Source organism: Sinocyclocheilus rhinocerous, unplaced genomic scaffold (assembly GCF_001515625.1).
Source record: "Sinocyclocheilus rhinocerous isolate Xijiao unplaced genomic scaffold, SAMN03320098_v1.1 scaffold2323, whole genome shotgun sequence".
Classification (NCBI taxonomy): domain Eukaryota; kingdom Metazoa; phylum Chordata; class Actinopteri; order Cypriniformes; family Cyprinidae; genus Sinocyclocheilus; species Sinocyclocheilus rhinocerous.
Genome location: NW_015664979.1, coordinates 143,030 through 154,628, shown reverse-complemented (window position 1 = coordinate 154,628; position 11,599 = coordinate 143,030). Strand labels below are relative to the sequence as shown.

The 11,599-nt window shown below is 37.9% G+C and overlaps 1 protein-coding gene across 3 annotated transcripts in view; it reads right to left on the bottom strand.

Annotated features, from left to right (window-relative positions):
• Positions 1 to 1,164: 1,164 nt before the first annotated feature.
• thop1 (thimet oligopeptidase 1) overlaps positions 1,165 to 11,599 on the bottom strand; it is a 24,418-nt gene continuing 13,983 nt past the window's right edge. For all 3 annotated transcript variants that reach the window (XM_016541324.1, XM_016541325.1, XM_016541326.1), the window contains 5 exons: positions 4,900 to 5,080; positions 4,135 to 4,345; positions 3,346 to 3,474; positions 1,462 to 1,598; positions 1,165 to 1,381 (listed from right to left, as the gene is read on the bottom strand). In XM_016541324.1, the coding sequence (XP_016396810.1) occupies positions 1,220 to 1,381; positions 1,462 to 1,598; positions 3,346 to 3,474; positions 4,135 to 4,345; positions 4,900 to 5,080 (820 nt within the window). In that variant the 3' untranslated portion in view covers positions 1,165 to 1,219. The remainder of the gene's footprint in view (positions 1,382 to 1,461; positions 1,599 to 3,345; positions 3,475 to 4,134; positions 4,346 to 4,899; positions 5,081 to 11,599) is intronic.

Sequence of the window (11,599 nt, the reverse complement as noted above, 5' to 3'; positions counted from 1 at the left end):
CTGTAGTGAATCGATGCGTTTTTGTAAGAAAAATATCTATATTCAAAACGTAATAATCACTTTAATGTAGCTTGCGCCAACACTCCTACACAGAAGCAGCTCCGGGAGGATGAGTTCAGCGTTGCGCATGCGCCGGTGAGTCTCGTAAAAACCAACGTTTGTTAACAGGAGCAAAGGAAGCAAAGTTTCCTTACTTTAGCAAAGGAAAACCAGTCATCTCTTGGCTTATATCGAAATCCTCCGACATTCTTTTTTACAAATCCTCGCTTTGTACTTCTAATAAGTGACCGGTGTTTTGTTTTAATCTCTCCCCTGCGCTCGTTCGTCACTTCTGAGCGGCGCATGCGCAAAGCTGAACTCATACGTCATCCGCCCGGAACTGCTTCCGTGTACAACAGTGAGCGCAAGCTACATTAAAGTGATTACATTTTGAATATGGATATTTTTCTTACAAAAAAGCATCGATTCGCTACACAGTTCCTTTGTTCACCCCCGGAACCGTGAGAGACACTTTTTTTTATGGATGGGCGATTTTTATTTAAGTTCTGGGGGGGGGTAATTTATGGGTTAATTTTCATTTTTGGGTGAACTAACCCTTTAAGACCCTGCGGAAACCCTGTTATAGTTAGCAAAATGTCTAACGTGGACTATCACATTAAAGTATTACTCCTTAGTGTATTATAAGTTTATAGAATGACCATTAAGAAAAAAAGGAAATTATAAAATAAACTCAAGTCAAATGTCAAGTCAAGTCAAAGTCACAGGTGAAGAAAATTAAAGCTTTCTTTATGCAAAACGTAATTTCTTTCTTTCTTTCTTTTTTTTTTTCATGATTTTGGGGCGGGATGTGAGCTGGACATGTGTTTGTGAGAATCTCCCATTAAAACAAAGCAAAGATATTGCTGTCTGGTGACCTGCTGTTAATCATGTAGCTGGAGTCCCGTGTGTGACATCAGCTGAATTATGTGTTATGAGTGCACTGAAGCAGCTCCAAGGCATTTTCCACAGGGAATTCATTACGCTCAACAGAAAACAGTTAAAATGCAACAAGAGTGTCATTTGTAAACTTTTTTTAGACAGATGTCAATACAATTTTCAATTTTAAAACAACGCTTCAAACTTTCATAGTGAAAGCTATTGTGATAAGTGAATAAGCTTTTTGGGTTTTTTAGGAGGTATCAGTCTGAGGCTTTAAGGGCTTAGCCTAACATTCAGGCAGTCAGCAGGCGCAGGGCTTGCCCGGCTCCAGCTCAACCGTGAGTCCTTTGCTGAGGAGGAAAGCATCCTGCTTGGGTTCTCTTCCCAGGAACTTCTTCAACATGTCAGCAGCATCCTCAGATCCTCCAGGCTTCAGAATGCACTTCCTGTAGTCCAGACCCACCTGCGAGACAACACAGAAACATGAGTAGACACAAAGGACATTTACACACAGGATTCACAAGCACTATTGGTTAATCTAACCTTAGGGTCCATGATGCCTTCTTGTTTGAAACGGGCATAGAACATATCCATGGAGAAGACTTCGCTCCACAAGTAACCGTAGTACTGAGCATCATATCCTCCTGCCAGGTGACCGAAGGTAGCAGGCATGTTTGTCCCTGTAAGAGCACCAAAAAAACCAAGAAAAAAATAAGAATGAGGAGGTACTGATAACAATAAAAAATGCATATATAACAGTTTGTTCCGGACCTCAAATCTGATTGGCTGAAAGATCTTTCCAACCAGTATCACCACCGGAACCATTTCACAATATATTGCACCCCTGGTGCACATAAGTTTTTCGGTCTGGTTCTCATGAGAGCACCTGGAGATTTGGTTTGGTGCTCACACTGCTCAATGTGACCCATTAAATATAACTATAAAAAATAAAACAATTAATTAATTAACACTAATAATAGTATTATTGCACTTTAGTTTATTTTTAAAATAAAATAATAAACAAAATAAAAAAGTGTGATAATACTACTATATTTGAAAATAAAAAAAATGGAGTATTAAATAAAAATACAATTATTTAATAGTACACTTAAAAATACAACGCTAAATGCTAATATTTACTTTTTTTTATAATAATTTACAAACCTAAAATCAGAAAGCTTTTATTTTGGTGAGTTGCAGGCAAATGCACTGCCAGTTTTAGCGCCGCTGAGTAAAGCGCGTCAGTGAATATTTTGCATTTTCCGCTCTGAAACCGACAGCGCGTAGCCAATATTTGTGACCCAGGACCACAAAACCAGTCATAAGGGTCCATTTTTAAAAAATTGAGATACATACATCATCTGAAAGCTGAATAAATAAGCTTTCCATTGATGTATGGTTTGTTAGGATAAGACAATATTTGGCCGAGATACAACATATTTGAATATCTGGAATCTGAGAGTGCAAAAAAATCTAAATTTGTCCAAATGAAGTTCTTAGCAATGCATATTACTAATCAAAAATTAAGTTTTTATATATTTACGGTAGGAAATTTACAAAATATCATCATGGTGATCTTTACTTAATATTCTAATGATTTTTGGCATAAAAGAAAAATCGATAATTTTGACCCATATAATGTATTATTTGCTGTTACTACAAATATACCCGTGCTACTTATGACTGTTTTTTTGTGCTCCAGGGTCACATTTATGCTTTCATTTAGAATCTTAGCCAGTATTACAGTTAGTTGATCTAAAACGGTGATTGTGCATTAACAGCTGTCAACCATGTTGGAACTCAAATGAGCGGTCTTAACTTATTTACACAGGAAATTATTATTATTTTTTTTATTTAGGTCGTGCATGCGCACCACTAATGTGCACACCTGTATATTGTAATGAACATATCTTCATTTTCCTTTATTTGTGATTTTGGGTAAACCATTACAGTGATGTTCATTTTATTTACCTTTTTTTTAATCTTAGCCAGTATTACAGTTAGTTGATCTAAAACGGTGATTGTGCATTAACAGCTGTCAACCATGTTGGAACTCAAATGAGCGGTCTTAACTTATTTACACAGGAAATTATTATTATTTTTTTTATTTAGGTCGTGCATGCGCACCACTAATGTGCACACCTGTATATTGTAATGAACATATCTTCATTTAAGATGTAACGTATTTTCCTTTTTTATTTGTGATTTTGGGTAAACCATTACAGTGATGTTCATTTTATTTACCTTTTTTTTAATCATACTACATAAATATTCTAATACTGCACAATATTGCAACAAATATTTTTCCATTTATTTGCCCTTTAAGCCATTGCAGAGCAATTAGATACTGAATATTCGTCAAGGGGTTAAACAAATTAATAAATGAAGGATTTTTATTATATTGCTAAGGCATAAATCTCATTTCACCTGGTGAGGAAGGAATTCCCAGGAGGTCCAGGCAAAGTCTGGCATACTCCTCAGCCGGGTCGAGCCCACTCTTTGTGTGCAAAGCCTGGTCCACCTTAGCTAGAACAATCTGCCTCAAGTTAAACAGTCCTGAAAAACAGGAAGAAAAAGTTAGTAGTCCAGAGGATTTTAAAAAATGTTTAAGAACGGGACTTTTTTAAATTGTGAAAAGTGGGCGTTACAAACCAGAACAGAAAGTCATCTCAGCATTATTGCATTGTAAAAAACAGCTTACAAAGACAATTTAGTAACACTTTAGTATAGGGACCACTATTAAAGGGGTCATATGATGAGATTTCAATTTTTCTTGGTGCTCTTGGTGCATAAAGAAGATCTGTAAAGTTGATCATGCCCGCATTTCCTCCACCAATCTGTAGCGAATCAGCTCATGATCTAGATCTTATGATTAATTATTCATATTTCCCCATGAGCTGATTCGCTACATATCGCTACATCCCTAATCCTACCCCACACCTAAACTTAACAACTACCTTACTAACTATTAATAAGCAGCAAATTAGGAGTTTGAGGCAAAAGTCGTAGTTAATGGTTTGTTAATGGCAAGAATTGGACCTTAAAATAAAGTGACAGACAATTTTTTCCTTCAAAAAATTATTTACCCAATCGTTCAAAATAAGACTAGGAAAGTGTGAGCAAACAGAGTAAACATTTGTTGCGTTAACTTGTAGCTAGTGTGTGATCAGTTTCCGTTTTTATTGTGGAAATGACCAATGTGTGTTCTATAGTCACCTGTGTTAGCAAGTCTAGACTTGATGAGTTTGTCCAGAAGCTCCTCTGGAATGGGATTTCCTGTTTTGTAGTGCTTGGACATGCGCTGCAGGGGCTCCTTTTCCCAGACCCAGTTCTCCAACATCTGAGACGGAGCTTCCACAAAATCCCTCTCCACATGAGTCCCGCTGAACATCGCAAAGTCAGCCTGAACGAACAGAAGAACGTCCATATTTAAACTTCACAGACTGCAATAGTGCTGTCAAATGATTAATCACGATTAATCACATCCAAAATGCAAGTTTTTGTTTGCATAATGTGTTGTGTATATTTATTATGTATATATAAATGCACACACATACAGTATACTTTGAAAATATTTACATGTCTATATTTATATTCATATTCTTTACATTATAAATAAACATTTAATATAAACAACCTATTTTTCTGAAATGTATACATGCATGTGTGTGTATATATATATATATATATATATATATATATATATATAAACTATACACAGCACACATTCATATGCAAACAAAAACTTATTTTGGATGCGATTAATCGTTTGACAGCACTAGACTGCAAAATAGTTGCAACCTAAACCTCACTGAAAGCCTTATTTTTGTTTGCATAATGTGTTGTGTATATTTATTATGTATATATAAATGCACACACATACAGTATACTTTGAAAATATTTACATGTCTATATTTATATTCATATTCTTTACATTATAAATAAACATTTAATATAAACAACCTATTTTTCTGAAATGATCACATGTCCAAACTCATGGAAGTACGTTTCCACTTCATCGTGCTGCAGCAGGGACGGCGCGTCAGCGGTGGGCTTGCTGAAGTTAGCCACCATGGCAGCCACAGCCATCTGCCTGGCCCCGTCTGAGAGCAAACAGCCGGGCTGCAGGCCAAAGCATGCGGCATGGCCGTACTTCCCCTCCCTGCAGGGATAATGGAGAATTAGCAATTAATCTAGATGAAGCTCTGCATTCAGGATGAGAATGGGTTTTACGTCTCAGAAATCAGACAGTGAAGCCCTTGTAAACCTCAAGATACAGGGGCTGGATTCATAAAAATGTTAAGAAATGTATTAAGATAAAACAATTCATATGTATCAAGTTCATATGAATGCCCCAAAGAGCAATTATTGTAAAAAAAAAATTGCACGTATTATTCATCATTCCTAGAAAATATTTTAAGAACATTTTATTTTTTTCATAAAAAGAAATTGACAGCCTTTGGTGTTATTTGAGCGTTTACCGGAAGACTTGCAGTTGAATACAATGAAATAGTGATGCGCCGCCAAAAGTTCACCAACCAAAAATATTTGTCCAAAAATGAATTTCAGGTTTCAGCCAACAGTTTAAATGGGCCTCAAATAAATAGTGATTCTCTGATGGTGCGTTTGTCTCAGTATGTAATACATTTTAGTCTGTGCTGTTTTCTGTGGTTGATGTCTGAACAAAACTTCTTTAAATATCTTTGTGCATCGTTACTTTTGATATGAAACAAAGTCTTAGCTTTAGAATTCTGTCAACTGTATAAAGAAATTCAAACCATAAATGTCATTTTGTATCGTTTCCTCTAAAGGACTAAATATATTCACTATACTAAATTTTCATTATATGTTTACTTAACTGGTTGTCTTTATTATTTAAAGCATGTTTGAATAGATCTATCATGAAAACAGGTTAAAACTGCCACTGTTTAAATGTTAATATTTCAACAACTTGTAGAACCAATTAATTTAATTCATATTGCATTATGTATAATTTCAATGTATATAAATGACTGATGAAAATGGTAATGAAAAAGGTAAAATAAAAAAAATAAAGATTTAACATTTTAACTGATTATTAGCTAAAATTTAATTAAAAAAATAATAATAATTTAAAATACACTTTGTAAAAAAACAAAAAAAAAACTTTTCAGTTCACTACCTTCAATTAATTTAAACTAGAGCCCGACCGATATATTGTTTTTCCGATATTATCGGCCGATATAAGCCTGTCGCAGATATATCGGTATCGGCGAATATGCCGCCGATATGAAAAATTTTTTACAGAACATATAACGCAGATTAAATGCTTCTGAATGGTGTAATTACTTCGTTTCTCCATTGTTTGCTACTGGCGACCCAGGTCAGTGTAGTGTAGAGATGCGTGGATGAGCTCAAACCAGTGTTAATTTTGACAGGCATTTTTGATTTAGTCAATTTTGAGACGAAAATGTCACATTTTAGTAATTTGAGTCTTTTATAGTTTTAGTCGACGAAAAGTAATTGCATTTTTTTCAACTTTTAGTCATTACTTTTAGTCAAACTGCAGTTACCAACATTTATTTTGGTAGCTATTTTATATGTAGTTTTCAAACAAAAATAGTCATTAATTCTTCTCTCTTTAGACCAAATCAATTAAGCTTATGAGAAATTTGAATCAAGGATTGAATTTGGAAAAACTTGAATAAATGACGACAATTTTCAGTTTTGGATGAACTATCCCTTTAACAGTAGTGAAAAGGTAGCAACTTATAAAAATTATAGTTGTTCATATATAATATATAATATAGGCCTATATAATTTATAATTTTTGAAAAAGAAGCAGAATAAGACAATAAGACAAATACGAAAGAGATACAAATTAAACAAATTTTTTTAGATACAGTAGGTTCACTTAACACATTTATTTAACATCTTTTGTTGGTTAACATTAATGACACGGATAGGTACTTAATTAGGAATGCTGTCCCTTTAAGACGGAAGGCATGCATGTAATACTGACACACGTTCAGTTTTCACCCACCTGTTTACGTTCACTTAATCCATAACCGACTGTATTTACGTGAGATACTTCTATCAGCGCGATTCCGCCTATCCCGCCTTCACTAACTTTAAGTTAATCGACAACGAATTGTGACTCCCGGGAAAAACAGGACGTATCCGGGACCTTATCCCTACCCCTTCGGGTCCTGAGGCCATTGTTTCAGATCGCTAGTTCGCGTTTTTGTATCCCTATCATCCACTGTGCAGCTGCCATACTGAGACCAGATATGCAAACGCCCCTTATCCGATTGCAATCCAATGACAGGGACTCACATTTTGAAGGACAAGACAGTAGCCTATAGGATGTATTTTGAATGTCCGGTAGTCCTCAAATAACATTATAGTCCCGTCTCATCAGCGAAGACGAGGCATACATTTCGTCATAGTTTTTATCATCAGATATTAGTTTTAGCTCGTCAACGTCTCGTCTTAGTCATAGAAAAAATGTTCCGTTAACGAATATTTTTCGTCATCGTCTTCATTGACGAAATTAACACTGGCTCAAACTTCACCCCAGTCCGCTGCTTCAAATTATCCGCTCACCACCCACCCGCACCTATATTTGATGGTCACATTACAATGATTCTCATTCTTAGTTTTGCATGATATGATGAATGGATGCTTCATTTCTAACAGCAGATTCAGTGACGTTAGAGCTGATCTGAGCATCACGGCACGCGTCTGCGGACGCATTACGGCTCCACGGCCACCGGAGCTGATCACGGCCACTCAGTCAATGCTGGTGTTTATACCTACCGCGCCGCGGCCTAGAACTCATGCTTATCACATCGGTTACATCACATTTCCTAACTGGGTGTCTACACCGGAAGCGAGCGCCGCGGCAAAATACAATAGAACCCATTAAAAGTTATGTTGTATGTTGGCGCGACACGACAAATCCCGACAGTAAACTGATGCCGCGTTCTATTCATGAGGTACTGACACAAAGTACAAATGATTTTCAACGGTCGCTTTGTCGTGTCCTGTTGTGTGTCAGCACCGGGTGTGCCTCACACATCCTCAGAAGTGAAGCTGCGGGCACTATGATTGCCCCCTGGTGGCTGGCAGCAGTACAGGTCATAAACCCGCCCTCTCCATGTAAACGAATGGGACTTGAGTCAAAATAAAAAAAATTATTACACTTCCAATACAATTTTCCGAAAGATGGTTTTGGTCATTTAAGGTAGTTATCACGCTGATATGTGTTCAATTGTTCGTTTTTGTGATAAGTTTGATTTTAGATAGAAATTTGATGCTATAAAAACATGGCGTGTCGTTATGGCTTATTGGGTCTGTGAGAGTTTGGGCAGGACTTTGATACCGTGGCTCCACCTCACGACACTACTGCGCAGACTCTGGCTCCAAACGAATCTCTACTGCGCAGACTCTGGCTCCAAACAAATCTATACTGCGCAGACTCTGGCTCCAAACAAATCTATACTGTGCAGACTCTGGCTCCAAATGACGTCATTTACTCAAGATGGCAGCGGCCATACTGAGATGCTTTGGCTTCACTTTTCTATAGTGGAAGGAAGTGGAGACGCGTCGTCCATCTTTTTTTACAGTCTATGGTCAGCACAGTCAGTAACGTAGCAGATTGAAAAGTTAGTACCTGTCTGCAGTCCAATAGATGGCACTGCGGTGGTGGCTTGAGTCTGCTGAATGGTGATTTAACGCTACGTTGTCACCTAGTTGGAGAGACTTAATGCTAAAGTAAATAAACAACAATGTCTCCATCTTTTACTTTCACAATGAGCTTATCATACTCGTTTGCTACATTAGTAGGGCCCTATGATTTCCATGATGCAGAAAAGATGGACGGAATCGCGGAATTCAGTCATAAAAACAGAATTTTCTGTGTAACGCGGAATTTCATGGAATTGGTTTTATTTTTTGATGAAAAAATAAAGTCAGTACACTTAAATCAAATCGCGGTATAGAATCAGAAGAGCTTTATTACCATGTTTACACACACAAGGAATTTGACTTAATGACAAAGAGCTTCCAGTGCAAAAGAAAGCACAGACATACATAGGAATAACACAGTAGGGATGGAATATAACACTAATATAAGAAAAAAACAGAATTAAATAATGTACTATATACAGAATAGAAGTATAGGAAAAAACATTGTAATTGTTTAAATAAATGTACAGATATGTTATTTACAAAGTGTGCAGTTTACAAGTGTACAAATTTTGGATTGTGTTTATAAATATGTCAGTTGTGATGGACGATGCATAATTATGAAAGTTTAATTGTTTAGGCTGAACATAGCCTGTGGGAAAAAAAACTGTTCTTGTACCTGGCTGTTCTGGTGGTCAGTGCTCTGCAGCGCCGACCAGAAGGCAACAGTCCGAAGAGAAAGTGGGCTGGATGTGAGGGGTACAAGGTGATTTCCTAAGCCCTTTTCCTCACTCTGGAGATGTAAAGATCTCTGAATATAGCCTGTGGGAAAAAACTGTTCTTGTGCCTGGCTGTTCTGGTGGTCAGTGCTCTGCAGCGCCGACCAGAAGGCAACAGTCCGAAGAGAAAGTGGGCTGGATGTGAGGGGTACAAGGTGATTTCCTAAGCCCTTTTCCTCACTCTGGAGATGTAAAGATCTCGAAGGCTGGGCAGAGGGGCACCGATAAACCTCTCAGAGGTCCTGACTGTCCGTTGTAGTCTCTTGATGGCCGATTTGGTAGCTGAACCAAACCAGACAGTTATGGATGAACACAGGACAGACTCAATGATAGCAGAATAGAACTGTTTCAGCAGCTCCTGTGGCAGGCTGAATTTCCTCAGCTGGCGAAGGAAGTACAACCTCTGCTGGGCCTTTTTCACAATGGAGTTGATGTGAGTGTCCCACTTTAAGTCCTGAGAGAAGGTGGTGCCCAGGAATCTAAATGACTCTACTGCAGCCACAGTGCTGTTCATGATGGTGATTGGGGGGAGTGCTGGGGGGTTTCTCCTGAAGTCCATGATCATCACCACCGTTTTGAGCGTGTTGAGCTCCAGGTTGTTGTGACTGCACCAGACAGCCAGCTCTTTAACCTCCTGTCTGTAAGCAGACTCGTCTACGTCCTTGATGAGGCCGATGTCGTCCGCAAACTTCAGGAGCTTGACAGAGGGATCCTTTGAAGTGCAGTCATTTGTGTATAGGGAGAAGAGCAGTGGGGAGAGAACACAACCCTGAGGGGCACCAGTGCTGATGGTGATAGTTCTGTATGTGTGTTTGCCCAGCCTCACAAGCTGCTGCCTGTCTGTCAGGAAGCTGGTGATCCACTGACAGATGGAGGTGGGCACAGAGAACTGTGTCAGTTTGTCTGAGAGAAGGTCAGGCATGATGGTATTTGAAAGCCGAACTGAAGTCCACAAATAGGATCCTTGCGTAATTCCCAGGTCTATCAAGGTGTTGCAGGATGTAATGCAGTCCCATGTTGACTGCATCATCCACAGACCTGTTTGCTCTGTAGGCAAACTGGAGAGGATCCAGCAACTCCACCCCAAAATGAAAATGGTTATTAATCACAAAATATCGACTTTGTGTACAGACGAAGAACCTGGAAGGCGCTGTGTTCACACACAGAGGAGACGCACGCTGGCCTCTATGTTAGCAGATCACGGCGCATGCTTCGTGTGTAGGGTTGGGAATCGAAAATCGATTCCGATTCCAGAATCGGATACTTCTTGTCAAATTAAAATTTCAATTACGCCTATCGATTCCTACGCGCTTTTTTTTTTCTTCATCTGTGAGGACCGGACCTAGCGATCTGCCAGGACCTTGCTCGCTAATCTAAGCGCTCCAAAGTTTGACTACATTTGCGATCAGAAGCCAAAAAAAGCTAAGTATAATATCTGTAGTAGCTAAACATGTTGCAAGAGAGGTGTCACCACCAACATGAAAGCACTTTAATTTAATTGATCATTAAAGATCGCGAACATGATTCAAACGCCAATGTGATTCTATTCCTAAATTACAATGATTCGTCTTTCATTCCTCAACCTTTGACATGTGCGATCAATGTTGTGATCACTTGGTTCGTCCGTGCAGAGTACGATCACACCAGTGTGATTTGAACGTTTAAATCTATGGTAGCAATTAAAATAATTAAATTAAAATCACCTTTTGAAAGTAATTTGACACTTCAAATGAAGATTTATCAATTACATTGTTACGCCAGTAGGTGGCGAAAAGGGGCTGTTAAAATGTATTTGTCTTTGAATCATACAAGAGATTCGTCTGATTCATCCAGTAATGAAACAAGTACATCTTGAGTGAGTCATTTAAACATTCATTCATCAATTCCATGTGATTTTGTTTAGTTCTCTAATGTTTTTTCTTCAGAATCAGGAGAGAACCACAACTTCCATTGGGGGAAAAAAACCTAAATTTATCCAGAATCATGCAGTTCTGTTTTGCACACAAACAGCTCTTAAAGAGTCCAAGCTTTTATGTAGCCTGTTGATTTGTGTTCATGGTATTCAGCTACAATAAATGGTTTGCAAAAAAGAGACACAGGATAAATGTTTGATATTAGGGCTGGGCAAAAAAAAAAATCGATTTTCCGATTAATCGTTTTTTTAAATGACGTCAATATGATATCGATTCTCAAAAGCCGCGAATCGATCTTTTCCAGTATTTATTTCAGCACAT